General features: G+C 39.7%; 1 protein-coding gene across 1 annotated transcript in view; it reads left to right on the top strand.

The window, feature by feature from the left end:
• Positions 1 to 13,397, top strand: part of lrp1bb (low density lipoprotein receptor-related protein 1Bb) — a 203,630-nt gene that overhangs the window by 165,193 nt on the left and 25,040 nt on the right. The window contains 11 exon segments of the mRNA XM_032530345.1: positions 1,501 to 1,617; positions 2,737 to 2,843; positions 5,615 to 5,747; positions 7,635 to 7,741; positions 7,851 to 7,983; positions 8,406 to 8,528; positions 8,689 to 8,811; positions 11,738 to 11,878; positions 12,164 to 12,298; positions 12,642 to 12,761; positions 12,958 to 13,199. Of these exon segments, the coding sequence (XP_032386236.1) occupies positions 1,501 to 1,617; positions 2,737 to 2,843; positions 5,615 to 5,747; positions 7,635 to 7,741; positions 7,851 to 7,983; positions 8,406 to 8,528; positions 8,689 to 8,811; positions 11,738 to 11,878; positions 12,164 to 12,298; positions 12,642 to 12,761; positions 12,958 to 13,199 (1,481 nt within the window).

The raw sequence follows: 13,397 nt of genomic DNA, 5'->3' as shown, positions 1-13,397 counted from the left end.
GAAAGCCCCTGTTGACACACAGACAGACAGACAGGCAGACAGACAACACACACCACACACACCACACACAAACACACCATACACACACGATACATTCCAGTTATACAGCATAGACAGATTCAAAACAAAGTTAGGTCATTAAGTGCATATTTATTGAAGTGTGTGATTGAAATTGTGTACCCTGGATCCAGACCTCTGAATTGCACAAAGCCTACACACACAGGAGTCACGGTGGAGGCCCGGTGGGGGGGGCTACACGCCAGAAAAAGTCTACAACATTGTTTTAACCTGAGGGGTTCTGCACAACAAAACAGGGTGCCATAAATGTAGTGACGCACAGCCCCAACTGGGGGCTGTAAGAAGGAGACAAGATATTACTCCTCGCTTTCAAAAGGTAATGTTATGTTTGGCAATGATAATTTAAAATCGGAAACATGACAATGCCCAACATTTTTATTTATTCTTCAGGTTTTTGTATGTCTTTTAAAGTGTTGTTAATGGCCACAATTGAAAAATTTCTTTCTGTTGACATATTTCGGCTTGTTTTTCCAGCCCCTCTTCTTTCAGGAGACAGGGTCAGGGTGATGGTCCAGCAAAGGGGGGGGGGGCTGGGTCTGACTCACGAAAAAACCACTAGTAAAATTAAAAAAAACACTGTATAAACTCTGCTACCGTGTGTTTATTTAAATATAGGTACACTTAAGAGATCGCAATAAGCCTATAAATGACTATTAGGACTATAGCATACATATGTCAAGGATGTGTAGATTAATAAACTTCAGCTGGAGTCCGATTTAACACGGCAACACTGTTGACCGCATCAGTGATCTCTTTATATTCTGCATTCTTCCTACAGCCTAAGACCAGTTTTTAGGCTGCCGAATAGGACTCACGTTACTGCAAATTAAACTTGATGTCAGGGTTTCAATCTTCACCTTTGAAAAGTGTCCCTTCTTAGCCGGATTACTTCTGGCCATGTCGTGAATAGTAGGGGCGAGGCCTCGAAACCGGCCTATATTGGGCCGTGTTGCATTTATCAATGTACAACCATTCTTACGCTCTGATTGGTGTGATACGAACATTTTATGAATCCCACGTGAGGATTTCTGCGCTCACATATGCGCTGCTTTCTACGTTAGGTTGATAAATAAGGGCCATTGAAACTAAAACAGTGTGTGTGCGGTACAGCAAAGCTCAAATCAAATGCTTCATCATTTGTTGTGTTGTGAAATTCTCTTGGATGTTTTCTTGAAGATATTTTGCTCACTTCCTGTCACAAATTCTGTTGAGGATGATTGGTAGCACAGTCAGGTATTTCATCTTACGGTGTGTTAGCCTCTGGAGTGCACAGTGTGTTTTGAACTCAGTGTCAGACTAGCTTGGGGAAACCCTGAGGAAACAAGGATTACACGTAGAAAATATGATAGCTAGCACACGATTAATATTCATACTCTTTGAAGCCATTTTCATCTTTATGTTTGTTTGCTCCTGACGAAAAAGATGAAAAGACCTGCGGACCTCATGAATTCCGCTGCGAGAATAACAACTGCATCCCAGACCACTGGAGGTGTGACAGCCAGAACGACTGTGGAGACAACTCAGATGAGAAGAACTGCAGTGAGTACCTGGCTCCTTCACTTTCTCCGAGCTTAGTTTGTTCGTTTGTATACACTGCTGACGTTCTGCACACACTTAGGCAGTGAAGAATTGGACTTTTCTGAAGATGCTCAAGTTACCCTCTTCCCATCACTATAACCACCCTGCCACCTCTCTCTCTCTCTCGCACACGAATGCGCACATACACAAACCTTTGCATCTGTCCACCCTGGGTAATATTTCCCAATATCGACTCAGCCAGGCTCAACTCTCCTTATTGCATACCCTTCTTAACTGTGCTGTTTCTCTGAGAGTATTATGAGGCTCAGACTCCTGAGCTCTTATCAGCTCTTCTCTGTAATTTACCAAGCTCATATTCTCTTTTGTTTAGATATTCATCATCACTTTTAGAGGAAAATCTTTATTTACTCATGAAATGATAATGGTAACCCACCTTAGTTTTTTTCTGCATTCAAGAGTGTGTGTGTGGGGTGGGGGTGGGGGGTTGTTTAGCTGTACAGTACATCAAATAAGTTGGCGCATGCCTTCTGTGTGTTTTTGCTGAATGTGCATCATTTATGTGATTGATAAGATTCTTATTCCTAATACCTATAAATGACTCTTAAAATGCAAATAAAAGCCAGTCAAGTGTTGGATGGCAAAGAATTAAGCCGGTGCACCAGCGGACAGTGGAGAGGCTGCAAATCAGATTCTGCGGCAATGCCTGCTGGGAGTCTCTGTTGCAGCACAACTCATAACGCACACCCTGTGTTAGCTAACAGTCCATAATAACAAAGGGAGGGTCCCAGACATTGGTTCTGATGCAGCTGTTTAGCTGCGTCCTAATATTGTCCTCAGGGACAGATTTGTATTAAATGACACACACAAGCTTTTTGGCTCCAGAACGTATGTTGCCCCCTCCATTGTGAGAGCAGCAATAAATGTGTTTTACATCTTCATCAGCTTTGCCAGTTTGTCAATTTGTAATACAAAATGACTGTAATTAGCCAAAACGGTGGTTTTGCCAACACACAATATTTGGCCGATAACTTCATGGGGGGGGATGTGATGTTTGCTATGTATAATGCTGCAATAAAGAATCAGTTTGGCATAATTACGTCTTTGTTTTTGTCGACTTAGAGCCAGTCACCTGCAACCACAAGGACTTTGCCTGTGCCAACGGAGACTGCATCTCCTCCCGATTCCGCTGTGATGGAGACTATGACTGCCTGGATAATTCAGATGAGGCCAGTGTTTGAGATATGTGTACCACTTACTTATAAATCAAAGAGGAAGGTAACCCCACATGAGGGCTGCTAATGAGGCAAAGATATTTGCAAGACACTACATTAAGAAAAAAATATTGCACACTTCAAAATGGCTCCAAAAGAAGAACCCTTTTAAGTCCAACATCTACATTTCAGACATTTAGCCTTTTCTCGCATACAGTGTTCCCCTCCATTGATGTGAAAAGAAATCATTCCAAAGACGTGGCTTATATAATCACGTTGTAACCAATTTCTTACATTATTAGGCTGGCAATACTTGCTGATACAACATTTACAGTCATTTTACATTAAAGGTAATATTGCAAAGAGACTTTCTAATTACAGTGTAAACGGTCTTCATTGCAGTATTCACTTATGGATACTGTGATTTTGTCTGTAGTTGATCCCTTGTAAATGTGTGTTAGTATCTGATCTTGCAGCCCATGCACAGATTAAATATCCCAATTTAAAAATTAAGATAAAATTAGAAGGGTTTTTTGCCACAAACAAAATAATCCCATTCTGGCTTTTCATCGTGTTGATCCAAATCTACTTGTCATGGTCGCTATATTACAACAATTCTGGGCAGAAAATATCTTTGTGATGAGTTTTTGTACCTTCAAGTACATTAGTGCATGAAATACCTTGTGTTTATTTGCTGTCTTAAAATTCTAATGCCCCATTCCTTTCAGTGAAACAAAGACTGCTTGTTTTGTTCGTAAACATGCTTGAATATCTAAATTTGTGAAGCTTAAAATTGCCATTGAAATTTCACGCTCTTGTAATATGTGAACAAATAACTTAAATGGGCCTTTATCTAGCATTGCACGGTGTAAGCAGATTATTTGCTGGATCCATACAAAAAATGCTCAATCAGTGGTAAAGATTCAGTGCAATGTATCATTCGAGGACCCAGGTTTATAATGATTTATTATTCTTGTATTGTTCTGCACAGCATTTCATTTGTAACATACGGTAGAATACATTTCCATGTGAAGCAGTGAAACCCTAATTAACCCCTTAATTATGTGTTTTCCCACTGCAAACTTTCTGGGTCATTGCAGGCAAATAGTTTCAGGAAAGACAGTCGCCTTTCAATCAGCATTACGATGGTTATTAATTTTAGTTATTCATAGTGTTCATCGTGGATTTGATTGGAGATTGGACAATGTCCATTCTGTTATTTTTGAACTGCCAATATTTACTTGAGCATGGTAAAATACTATAATACATGGTTTCTTTTGTCCTGTTTTAAAACCCAAATGGTTTTGACTTTTATTGTACTATCATAACCAGATACACCCAGCATTGCCAGATGGGAAATGTTGAAGGCAAAAGGAGTAGGATTTTTACCAAAAAAAAACAGCTATTGATTCATACAAAATAATCCTTCCCAATCATCACTTATGGCCAACTAGAAGTGTTTGGCGCCTTCTGTATCTGCTGAGAGTGAGACCCTGCCCTGTATATTCTTACTTTGCTGCGTTTCTTGTCAACCTCTATAAAAACATAGCAACCAGGTGCCAGATCGTAAGCATCACAGACTGTGGTGAGCACACATCCGGGTCAGGAAGCTGCAAAAATGGCAGGTACAGTGCCGAAAAAACAAATACAGCGAGGAGAAATGCCATGCTTGGAAAGCTTGATTTGAAAGGAGAGTGAACCTGGGGTCGGCTTCCACCTGCTAGTGAGCACTGTAACCCTCGGGTAGTCGGGGAGGAGCTAAAGATAATATTTTGGGTCTTTTCCCTTTAGTAAAGTGACAGTGGATAGACATGAAAGGAAAAGAGAGATGGGGGGGGGGGGGGGGTTGACACACAGCAAAGAGATGCAGATCGGATTTGAGCCTGGGCCGCTGCAGGACTCAGCCAACATGGGGCGAATGCTCTTACTGGCTGAGCTAGAGCCTGCCCCGGGTGGATGATCTTTAATGCAATATCTGCATTTCCCATTATCAGCAACCATTCATCCAACGTTCCAAAGGCACATTCTGTTTCCTAACCTGATATCATTTAAAAAAAACTAACTGAGGAAACATTGGAAAACCCTTTTGCAATTATGTAAGCACATAATATAATCTGAAAACTGCTGCCCTGGTAAAAAAAAAACAATGTACCAGTATTCTGTCTACAATGGAGTGCAATGGAAATTTCTGGTTGTGTGTATGTATGGTGTGTGTGTGTGTGTGTGTGTGTGTGTGTGTGTGTGTGTACATACATATACATATATATATATATATATATATATATACTGTATATATTTGAGGAAAATGATTGTATGCGAGTCATAGCCAGAACAAATGGGTCATTTTACAAAACACATTAGAGTTAAAGCCATAAACCAGGCTTATTAAATAAATAACTTGGCCCACTGGATATAGAAGAACAGCCGAGTTCATCATTGACGTATTGTGAGTGGATAGGAAAAGTGCATTATAAATAAATAAAGCTACTGGCCCAGGTCCTAAAGCAATACAACTTTAAAGAGGATTTACAGTACAGCTGAGGAAGCATCAGGGCGTCTTCACCTACTTAACCCCTTTCAAGCCCTTAGGTCCTAAGACAGTGTACAGTGAGCCCTGCCTTAAGGATAGTACTTAACAACCATGACATCATCAGTGGTACTTTTAATATTTCACTGATTTAAAGTGTTTTCTTCTAACAGTGCACTGTTTGCTAATCATTTTGTGACAATGATTTTATACCATATACTGTACATATACATTATTTTGTTACTATATTCATTTACAGAAAGGTTGCGAGGCACGCTGTGCAGTTGACCAGTTCCGTTGTCACAACAACCTCTGCATCTCGCTCAAGTGGCTGTGTGATGGCCAAGAAGACTGCAAGATGGGGGAAGATGAGAACAACTGCCAGGAAACAGGTTCAAAACAAATTCCCTCCAGTTTGTGAAATAGTCGAGAAGTATACTGCACAGTTATACTTCTGTGCACCGCTTAGTGAAAAGAACTTGGTGCATAAAACACTGTCTGTTTGTAAACCTTGTAAACCTCTGGAATATATTGTTCTTCTCCGTAAGAGCGGAGTTCATACAATTAAAGGTCCCCCCGTGTATAGAATTGGCGATAGGTGTAAACTGAGCCCTGGGTATCCTGCTCTACGTTTGAGAAAATGAAAGCTCACATCTGGGCCGATCTGAAATCTTGCTCCTTATGAGGTCATAAGGAGCAAGCGTACCTCTCCTTTCTCTGCCTCTCTCGCCCAGATAATTTGGCCCACCCATGAGAAAGAGAGACACATCATGGCTTTCAAACAGCAAAGTGGCAGTTGGTCAAGGCCACACCGCCAGCCTCCACCTTGCCCCCCCCCCCCCCCCCCCCGGCTGTAATTCTGCACTAAGGCTGAATGTCAAGAAAGGGACTTCAGATTCAGTATAAGGGGACCACTAAGGCCTATATAAAAGCATCCAGAAAGCACCATGTCACAGGTACTTTAAGTCAATTTAATTATTCTGCTTTGGGTGTAAGAAGAGGTTATCTTGTTGATGTCATTAGCTGGGAAAGGTACTGAGTGTGAGTCAGTGAGAGATTCAGTGTTGCCCTGTGTAAGGTCATTGCTGTCCTAAGAACAATGGCAAAGCCACACTCGTGGCAAATGTTCCCCTATCAATGTTAGAAGTTGAAACAAGGTAGCCCTCATGTCATGGACATAAATCCATTATGTTTTTTACCATTGGCCTTATTATCATACTACATCTCATTAGGAATTAGTTGAAGAAATGACCAGTGTACACACTGTCCTTAAAGGTAGAATATTTAATATTTCTGCATTAAATGTCTTAAACAACTGTACTTATGTTATACATTTAGTTGAGTTGTCTACTTATACTATCCCAAATGTTTTCAACAATGTTCAAACCCAGGGAAATGTTTTATTTTATTTTAATGACACAGGATGTTTCATTTAGTTGCCTGTCGTTGGTGTCATATCATCTTTGACCCCTTCTGGTTCCCCCAACTTCCGTCACAACACGGGAACCCAGATGACCCATTTGGGAGTAATTGTAAATAATACTATGTCACAGAAAGAATAGTACTCAGTAACCGCAATACAGCTTTCTGCCACATGGCATCATTTTGTCATCGATTACATGCCACTTGCAACACAGTAATACAGCAGGGACCTTATTTATTGATACACATCGATCCTCCCAGCTTAACCTTAAATGCTACATTGACAAGTAGCTCATGCTAATGCTTGCTGGGGAATGTTCTAAGGTTAACACACGCTGATCAAGTTATTTTAAGTATAATATTTTTCAACAAGGTAATGTTAAGGTACTGTGCCGTATACAATAAAAAGTATGAAGAAAAGTGTGTGTGTGTGTGTGTGTGTGTGTGTGACAAGTTTTAATAATTCCTCTCCAAGAAACCACATTTTCAGTCAGCATTAGCTTCATGTGGAGTTTTCCACTTGTTCATCGCGCAAGTACCTACAGTATAAGGCTCTCACCTGAGTGGTTTGTAGTTGAGAAAAGACTTAGACTTAGACTTCTCTTTATTGATCCTTTGGGATGACTCCCGCAGGAAATTGAAAGTTCCAGCAGCAGTTTTAGCAAGAAAAAAAAGAAATAAAAAATAGATAAAAAGACAGTATATAGACAACAAAATAACAATAAAAATAATAACAACAATAAGAACATTCGTCAAATAAACAAAGAAAAGACCATAAATTATTATTAATGTGTCAGTGTTTAGTCCAGTGTTAGAAAAGGCGGGTTGTTGATTGCTGTCCTTTTGCCCTTCTCCAGTAGCCCCTTCGTGTTCCGTCAACGAGTATGTATGTGCCAGCGGAGGGTGTGTGTCAGCCAGCCTGCGGTGTGATGGACATGACAACTGTCTGGATGGCTCAGATGAGGTCAGTGCAGCTTCAAAAGCAACCAAAAAAAGAGTTTGATTTGGTTTTCCCTGGTTGTACCTGACAACATCACTAGAGTGGACAGTTTTACGGATTTCTTTGCTGACAGATTGGCTGTGTAAAGGAGTGCAGAGAAGATGAGTTTCTCTGCCTGAACCGTGCCCACTGCATCCCTCGGCGCTGGCGCTGCGACGACGTGATGGACTGCATGGACCACAGTGATGAGGAAAACTGCAGCCAGGGTAGGTGTGAGTGTGACCTCACATGACTGTCAAAGTGTTGTGGTGGTTGTGATGTGTTCGGAAGACCGAGATTTGGGGTTTTTCAACCCTGAAAGCGAAAAGGATAATTCTCATGTGCTGTCTTAAATCTTTACACTGCACATGTTATTATTGAACAGATAAGCCCTGTAAACCATTTCAAAGCATTTAATATAAAGACCCAACAACCGAGAACAACATAATGAGAATGAAAGATTTGAGATGAGATGAAGAGATTCAGACGTGGCTAAATGATCCGGGGCTGTTTGGACATTATGTTAAATTATATGCCATTGTATTGTGTCATAGACATGTGTTCAGTCATATCTTCTAATAGCTTGAATGCACTTTTCTACCTAACTTAAATAGTTAAAAGTCTTGGGGACCTATCTGTGTAATTGCAGGTGCTTTCTTCTGCCGGGCAGATGAATTCATTTGCAACAACACTTTATGCAAACTCCACACGTGGGTGTGTGACGGCAAGGACGATTGTGGAGATAATTCAGACGAAGACAGAGACATGTGTGGTGGGTTGAAACTGTCACTCAAAACGCTTTTTCTTTGAACACAGCTGATGTAATTTTTTTATAAACCACTACTTTCTTTTTTCAAGACAGAATATTTCCTTGTCTTTCCAGAAACGATTGCACACACCTTTTTGAACTCGTCTTGTCTTTTAATCTCCAGCAAAACTTCCCTGCCCTCCTACAAGGCCCTTCCGTTGCAGAAACGATCATGTGTGTCTGCGCACAGACCAAGTCTGCAACAAAGTGGATGACTGTGGTGACAACTCGGATGAAGAAGAGTGTGGTGAGCAGAGAATGCACCAACACAGATCTGATGTTGTATCTGTACTAAGAAAACGTTCACGGGACAATACAATTAAAGTACAGAGTGCAGAACTCTACTTCTATTATTTGATAAACATGGTCCCCTGAAGGACTTCTCCTTGACCCACAGAGGTGCAGCTACCATTTCATTCTGATAGAAAAGCTTATTTGGATTTATTTTGGGCTGGGCCAGAGCTTGGCTACCCATGATCACTGAAATGACATAACAAATCTTAAACGACAACTCCATACTGGCTTCTTAACAAGACTCCTCACTGATTTTGCCTGTCTAGTAAGTTTTCTATCTCAGCTTGTTTAACACATATGATTTTTGAGGGCAGATAAGGTAAATCTATCCAGAAAAAAAGGGTTAGTTTTTTTCATTCAGGTTTTTTCATTATTATTATTGCATTTCTGTCGCCATCCAAAGCTGGACTATCAACATAACGTTTTTCTCGTGCCCGTGTAGTACCCTTTACTATAGAATATTAAACACTGGCGGGTTGATAAATGTTAGTATGCTTAGCAGATTTTCTCTGATAACATGTTGAATGACTTTTGCTAATACTGAAAGTAACGTGTACATATGTACAGTATGACATTTAATAATACAATCCTGCACAGTTTGAAAATCATGAAAAGCATATTTTGCATTCATATTTGGGCTTTACCATTTAATACTTTCATACCATTTGTTAACATGTGTCTCAAGATTGAGGATTTGTTTGGACATGGAAGACAGGGGGTGTAACTGCCACTGTGTGTAAATGAGAGATTTACAGGCTGCATTGTAAACCATGCGGTGTACGTACCATAGTTTAGTAATTTATGTATTGAAAATGACTTATTTTCTGTGATATGCCCGAAAACATAACAGCTGCCGATCCTCTTGTAGTGTCCTGACATGTTTCCCCAACACAAGCCTGGTGTGAATGATAACACAGAGTAGACAGGAAAGGAAGGGACGAATCACTTCTCTCATCCTTCGATCATTCATTCCTTCTGTCGTCAATTCATCTCCCTTGCTGAGTCCATTGATACATCCATCCATCTCCTACCTCACTCCATTACCTCTCGCCAGACATGTAGAAAGTACTAGAGACCCAGACTTGAGTAAAAGTACACGTCCACTATCAAAAAAGTAACTTGAGTAGAAGTTGAAGTGCTCTTTAAGCACATCACTTAAGTGTAAGTATAAATTATCGGTATTCCAAAAGAATTTTGTGAAGTTTTAATGTATTACTCAAGTATTGAAAGTAAAAGTGCAAGTATTGTAGTGTGTCATGTACATGTTTATGAAAAGGAAACTTGTTTTGGGGAAAATAAAAGTACTCCGGGCTGGGTTTTCCTAGTAACCTTACCAAAAAGGCTACACATGTTGGTATAAAATGAAAATGGCTGGTGGATTTAAGACAAATAATAATAATCTGAATGAATGAAATTTGAACATATCTGTTAGTGGCTTGTTGATCTTTACATTGTCAATTTCCTATTCAGACCTAGGCCGGGACACATTTGATAAAGTACTTATTGGACTTTAACTTACCATTGCACTCATATCATTTCACAATACGAGCGTAGCTGTCCTCAATTTAGGTCATTCTGGGTCTCATCTCCGGTTTTTCCTGCATCCACCGTGTGTGTGTGTGTGTGTGTGTGTGTGTGTGTGTCAGTTGTGGGGGGGTAACTGAGCAGCAGAGAGCCGACCGGATCGAAACAGAAGCCGCTTTCAGCGACTTTTGAGTGAAAATGTTACAGCGTACAGTACATTGATGTTAAATTGTTTACAGGTTGGCAACGTTTTGTTGGGAAAATGTGAGATGTTGGAGTCACACACGTCTTGTCTTCATATCAGAAACAAGGAATTGAGTTGGGCGACGTCTGTGTGTTACGTTATCCCGTTCTCACTCCCGCTTGGTCAGTGGCTTTTGGAGTCACATTCTGAAGCAAAGTCTGGCACGTGGTGAAATTTGCTGAAAAGTTGGGGTGATTGGTCAAAAGTGCGAGTCGCACCAAATTCAAGGTGATTGGTTATAACGATCCAGCACATAAAAAAGTTATTGGAGTAAAAGTATTAAACTCATCCAAAATATGTACTGAAGTAAAAGTGGAAGTAGGAGAAAAAAATAATACTCTGGTAGAGTACAGGTACAGCCTTTTGTACTTGATTTAGGTAGTGAAGTAGTTCTACTTCGTTACTATACATCTCGGTCCATCCCTTCATTCTCACCCTAATTGCACCGTTCCCTCCATCCACATCTCTATCACTTCACATTGTTCTTTCCCTTTCATCCGTCGGTTGTGCTCTGGGTGGATGTTAAACTCGTATTCTTTCCTGGGATAATTTAAGTGAATTGTTGACCAAAAACAAACTATATGCAAAGTAACTTCAGGCTTAATAATTAGCAAACAGCTGTCTCTGTGATAGTGTGTCTTGAAAACAGCTAAAGATTCACTCTCACTAATAGATCAATTTTTAAAGTAGAACAAAAAGGTATTCTTTACAAAATTATTTGTTTTTCAGCAAGTAATCAAGGTAATCGGGGACCTTAGGGGATCACATTTATTTTCAAAATGTAATGAGGTAAAAGTGAAAGTAAGATTGAATTAGAAGTAAATAATTGTGGTTTCCCGCATGTCTTCCCCCTCTCACTCCTCTTTCATGTCTCAGCTGTCCTATCCATCAAAGGTGGAAATGCCCCCAAAATAATCTTAAATCAAAAGGAAGTAAATAATTGTCAATAAGCTCTGTCCCCTGGTTCACATTTCATAAATATCATCTTCTACTACAACATATTTTGAAACTGAAAGCAGCATATTTGAACTTATATACTATATAATATTTGGTGCTGCATGAGTTATGTTTTTAGTTGTCTTTTTCAACTGATGCTCTGTGTCTAAAGCAGAGGTGGTGGCCGGGAGACCTCGGCCTTGTGGGAAGACGGAGTTCACCTGCAGTAACCAGCGCTGCATCCCAATCCAGCTGCAGTGTGACCTCTTCAGCGACTGTGGCGATGGCGGCTCGGACGAGCAAGACTGCAAGGCCTGTAAGCACAGCAGCAGTTGACTTGAGCAAACAGATCAAAGAAGCTTTCGCAAGAGATGAAAAGTTTTGAACGTAATTTGACGTTATGGAGAACCACAGCAATCTCCTCGTTTTTATAATGCAATGTTATTTGTAGTAATATATGTATGCCCATGTTTGACGTGGGCTGTGAACTATTTGAATAGAAGATGATGCACTCTCTGCTTTGCACATCAAAAGCAAAACACAGCAGGTATCTAAGACACAGTGGACTGATGTGTAATCAAAGTCCTGTCTTTATTTGTAGTTTCCAGCGGAGATGTATGTGGAAAGAAAACAAATCCATGTGGAGAGGATGCCATTTGCAACCAGACAAATGCTAATGCTATATGCCAGTGCAAACCTGGCTTTAAGAGGAACCAACAGACAGGCCTATGTGAAGGTACTGTATCATCACTTTTGCTCTTTATTCCCATTGTCAACATTTTGTAGTGGACTGTTGGGTTAACAAGATTAGATCAGCTAGGTTAAGATATGGTGATAGTTACGTTTTTGTTGCAAATACTGCCAGGTGTCACATTGTGACAAGGTATTCCTTGGGGTTTCATCATGAAAAGTCATTAGAATGTTTATAACTAATATCATAATCTATATCTACAACGTTCCACTTCTGAAATTGCGCCAGTGCCTAATCTCTTTTTTTGGCTGGATTTCTGTTACCTTCCGCTTTCTTTGTGTTGTAATTTTAAACTTTTCTTAATAAAATTAGTCTTTTTTTTTTCCAGAGATAAATGAATGTCTAAAGCTTGACACATGTCCTCATTACTGCACAAACACGAAAGGATCGTTTAAGTGCACATGTGACCGGAATTATAAGGAGATCAATGGCAATTGCATAGCAAAAGGTATGTTTCTAATGTTTAATATTAAACATTCTTTGGTGTACTCTTCGTACATGCTAATTTAGTGATATTACCCTCATTGTAAAATAAGTGCAATGTTAATCTTTATTTGTTGTCAAATACCCAAAATGGAATTTAGCCAATGTTCTTTTGTTTTTCTTTCTTTTTTTGTTTTACATATTAATAACTCACCGGACAGGACCAGAAGATCGAGTGCTCTACATTGCTAATGATACTGAAATCCGAAGTTTTGTATATCCATTTAACCAGAGCCACGGACACAAACTGCTCACACACATCGAGGATAATGCCCGCATTATCGGAATGGATGCTCTGTTTCACCACCAAAGGTTTATCTGGGCTACCCAATTTAATCCTGGTGGAATTTTTTACAAAGACAATCTAGAAAGAAGTCAAACTAAAACAAATGTCAGAAACATTGTAAGTATATCTAATGTGTGTGTTTTTTTTTTAATACATCCTAGCAAATTTGTAATGTCTGTTGCAGATTTTTTCAACTCACTGAGTTCAGTTGTTGAGAAAATATGGATAAAGAGAACAAAAACAGACTACTTCTTAAAAAAAAATAAAGCTATTGTAATGTGTCAGAAATAATCCCTAAATATGTGTATTTCTTAC

Source organism: Etheostoma spectabile, chromosome 11 (genome assembly GCF_008692095.1).
Source record: "Etheostoma spectabile isolate EspeVRDwgs_2016 chromosome 11, UIUC_Espe_1.0, whole genome shotgun sequence".
Classification (NCBI taxonomy): Eukaryota; Metazoa; Chordata; class Actinopteri; order Perciformes; family Percidae; genus Etheostoma; species Etheostoma spectabile.
Note: the sequence above shows the minus strand (reverse complement) of the source record. Positions and strands in the feature narration are given on the sequence as shown.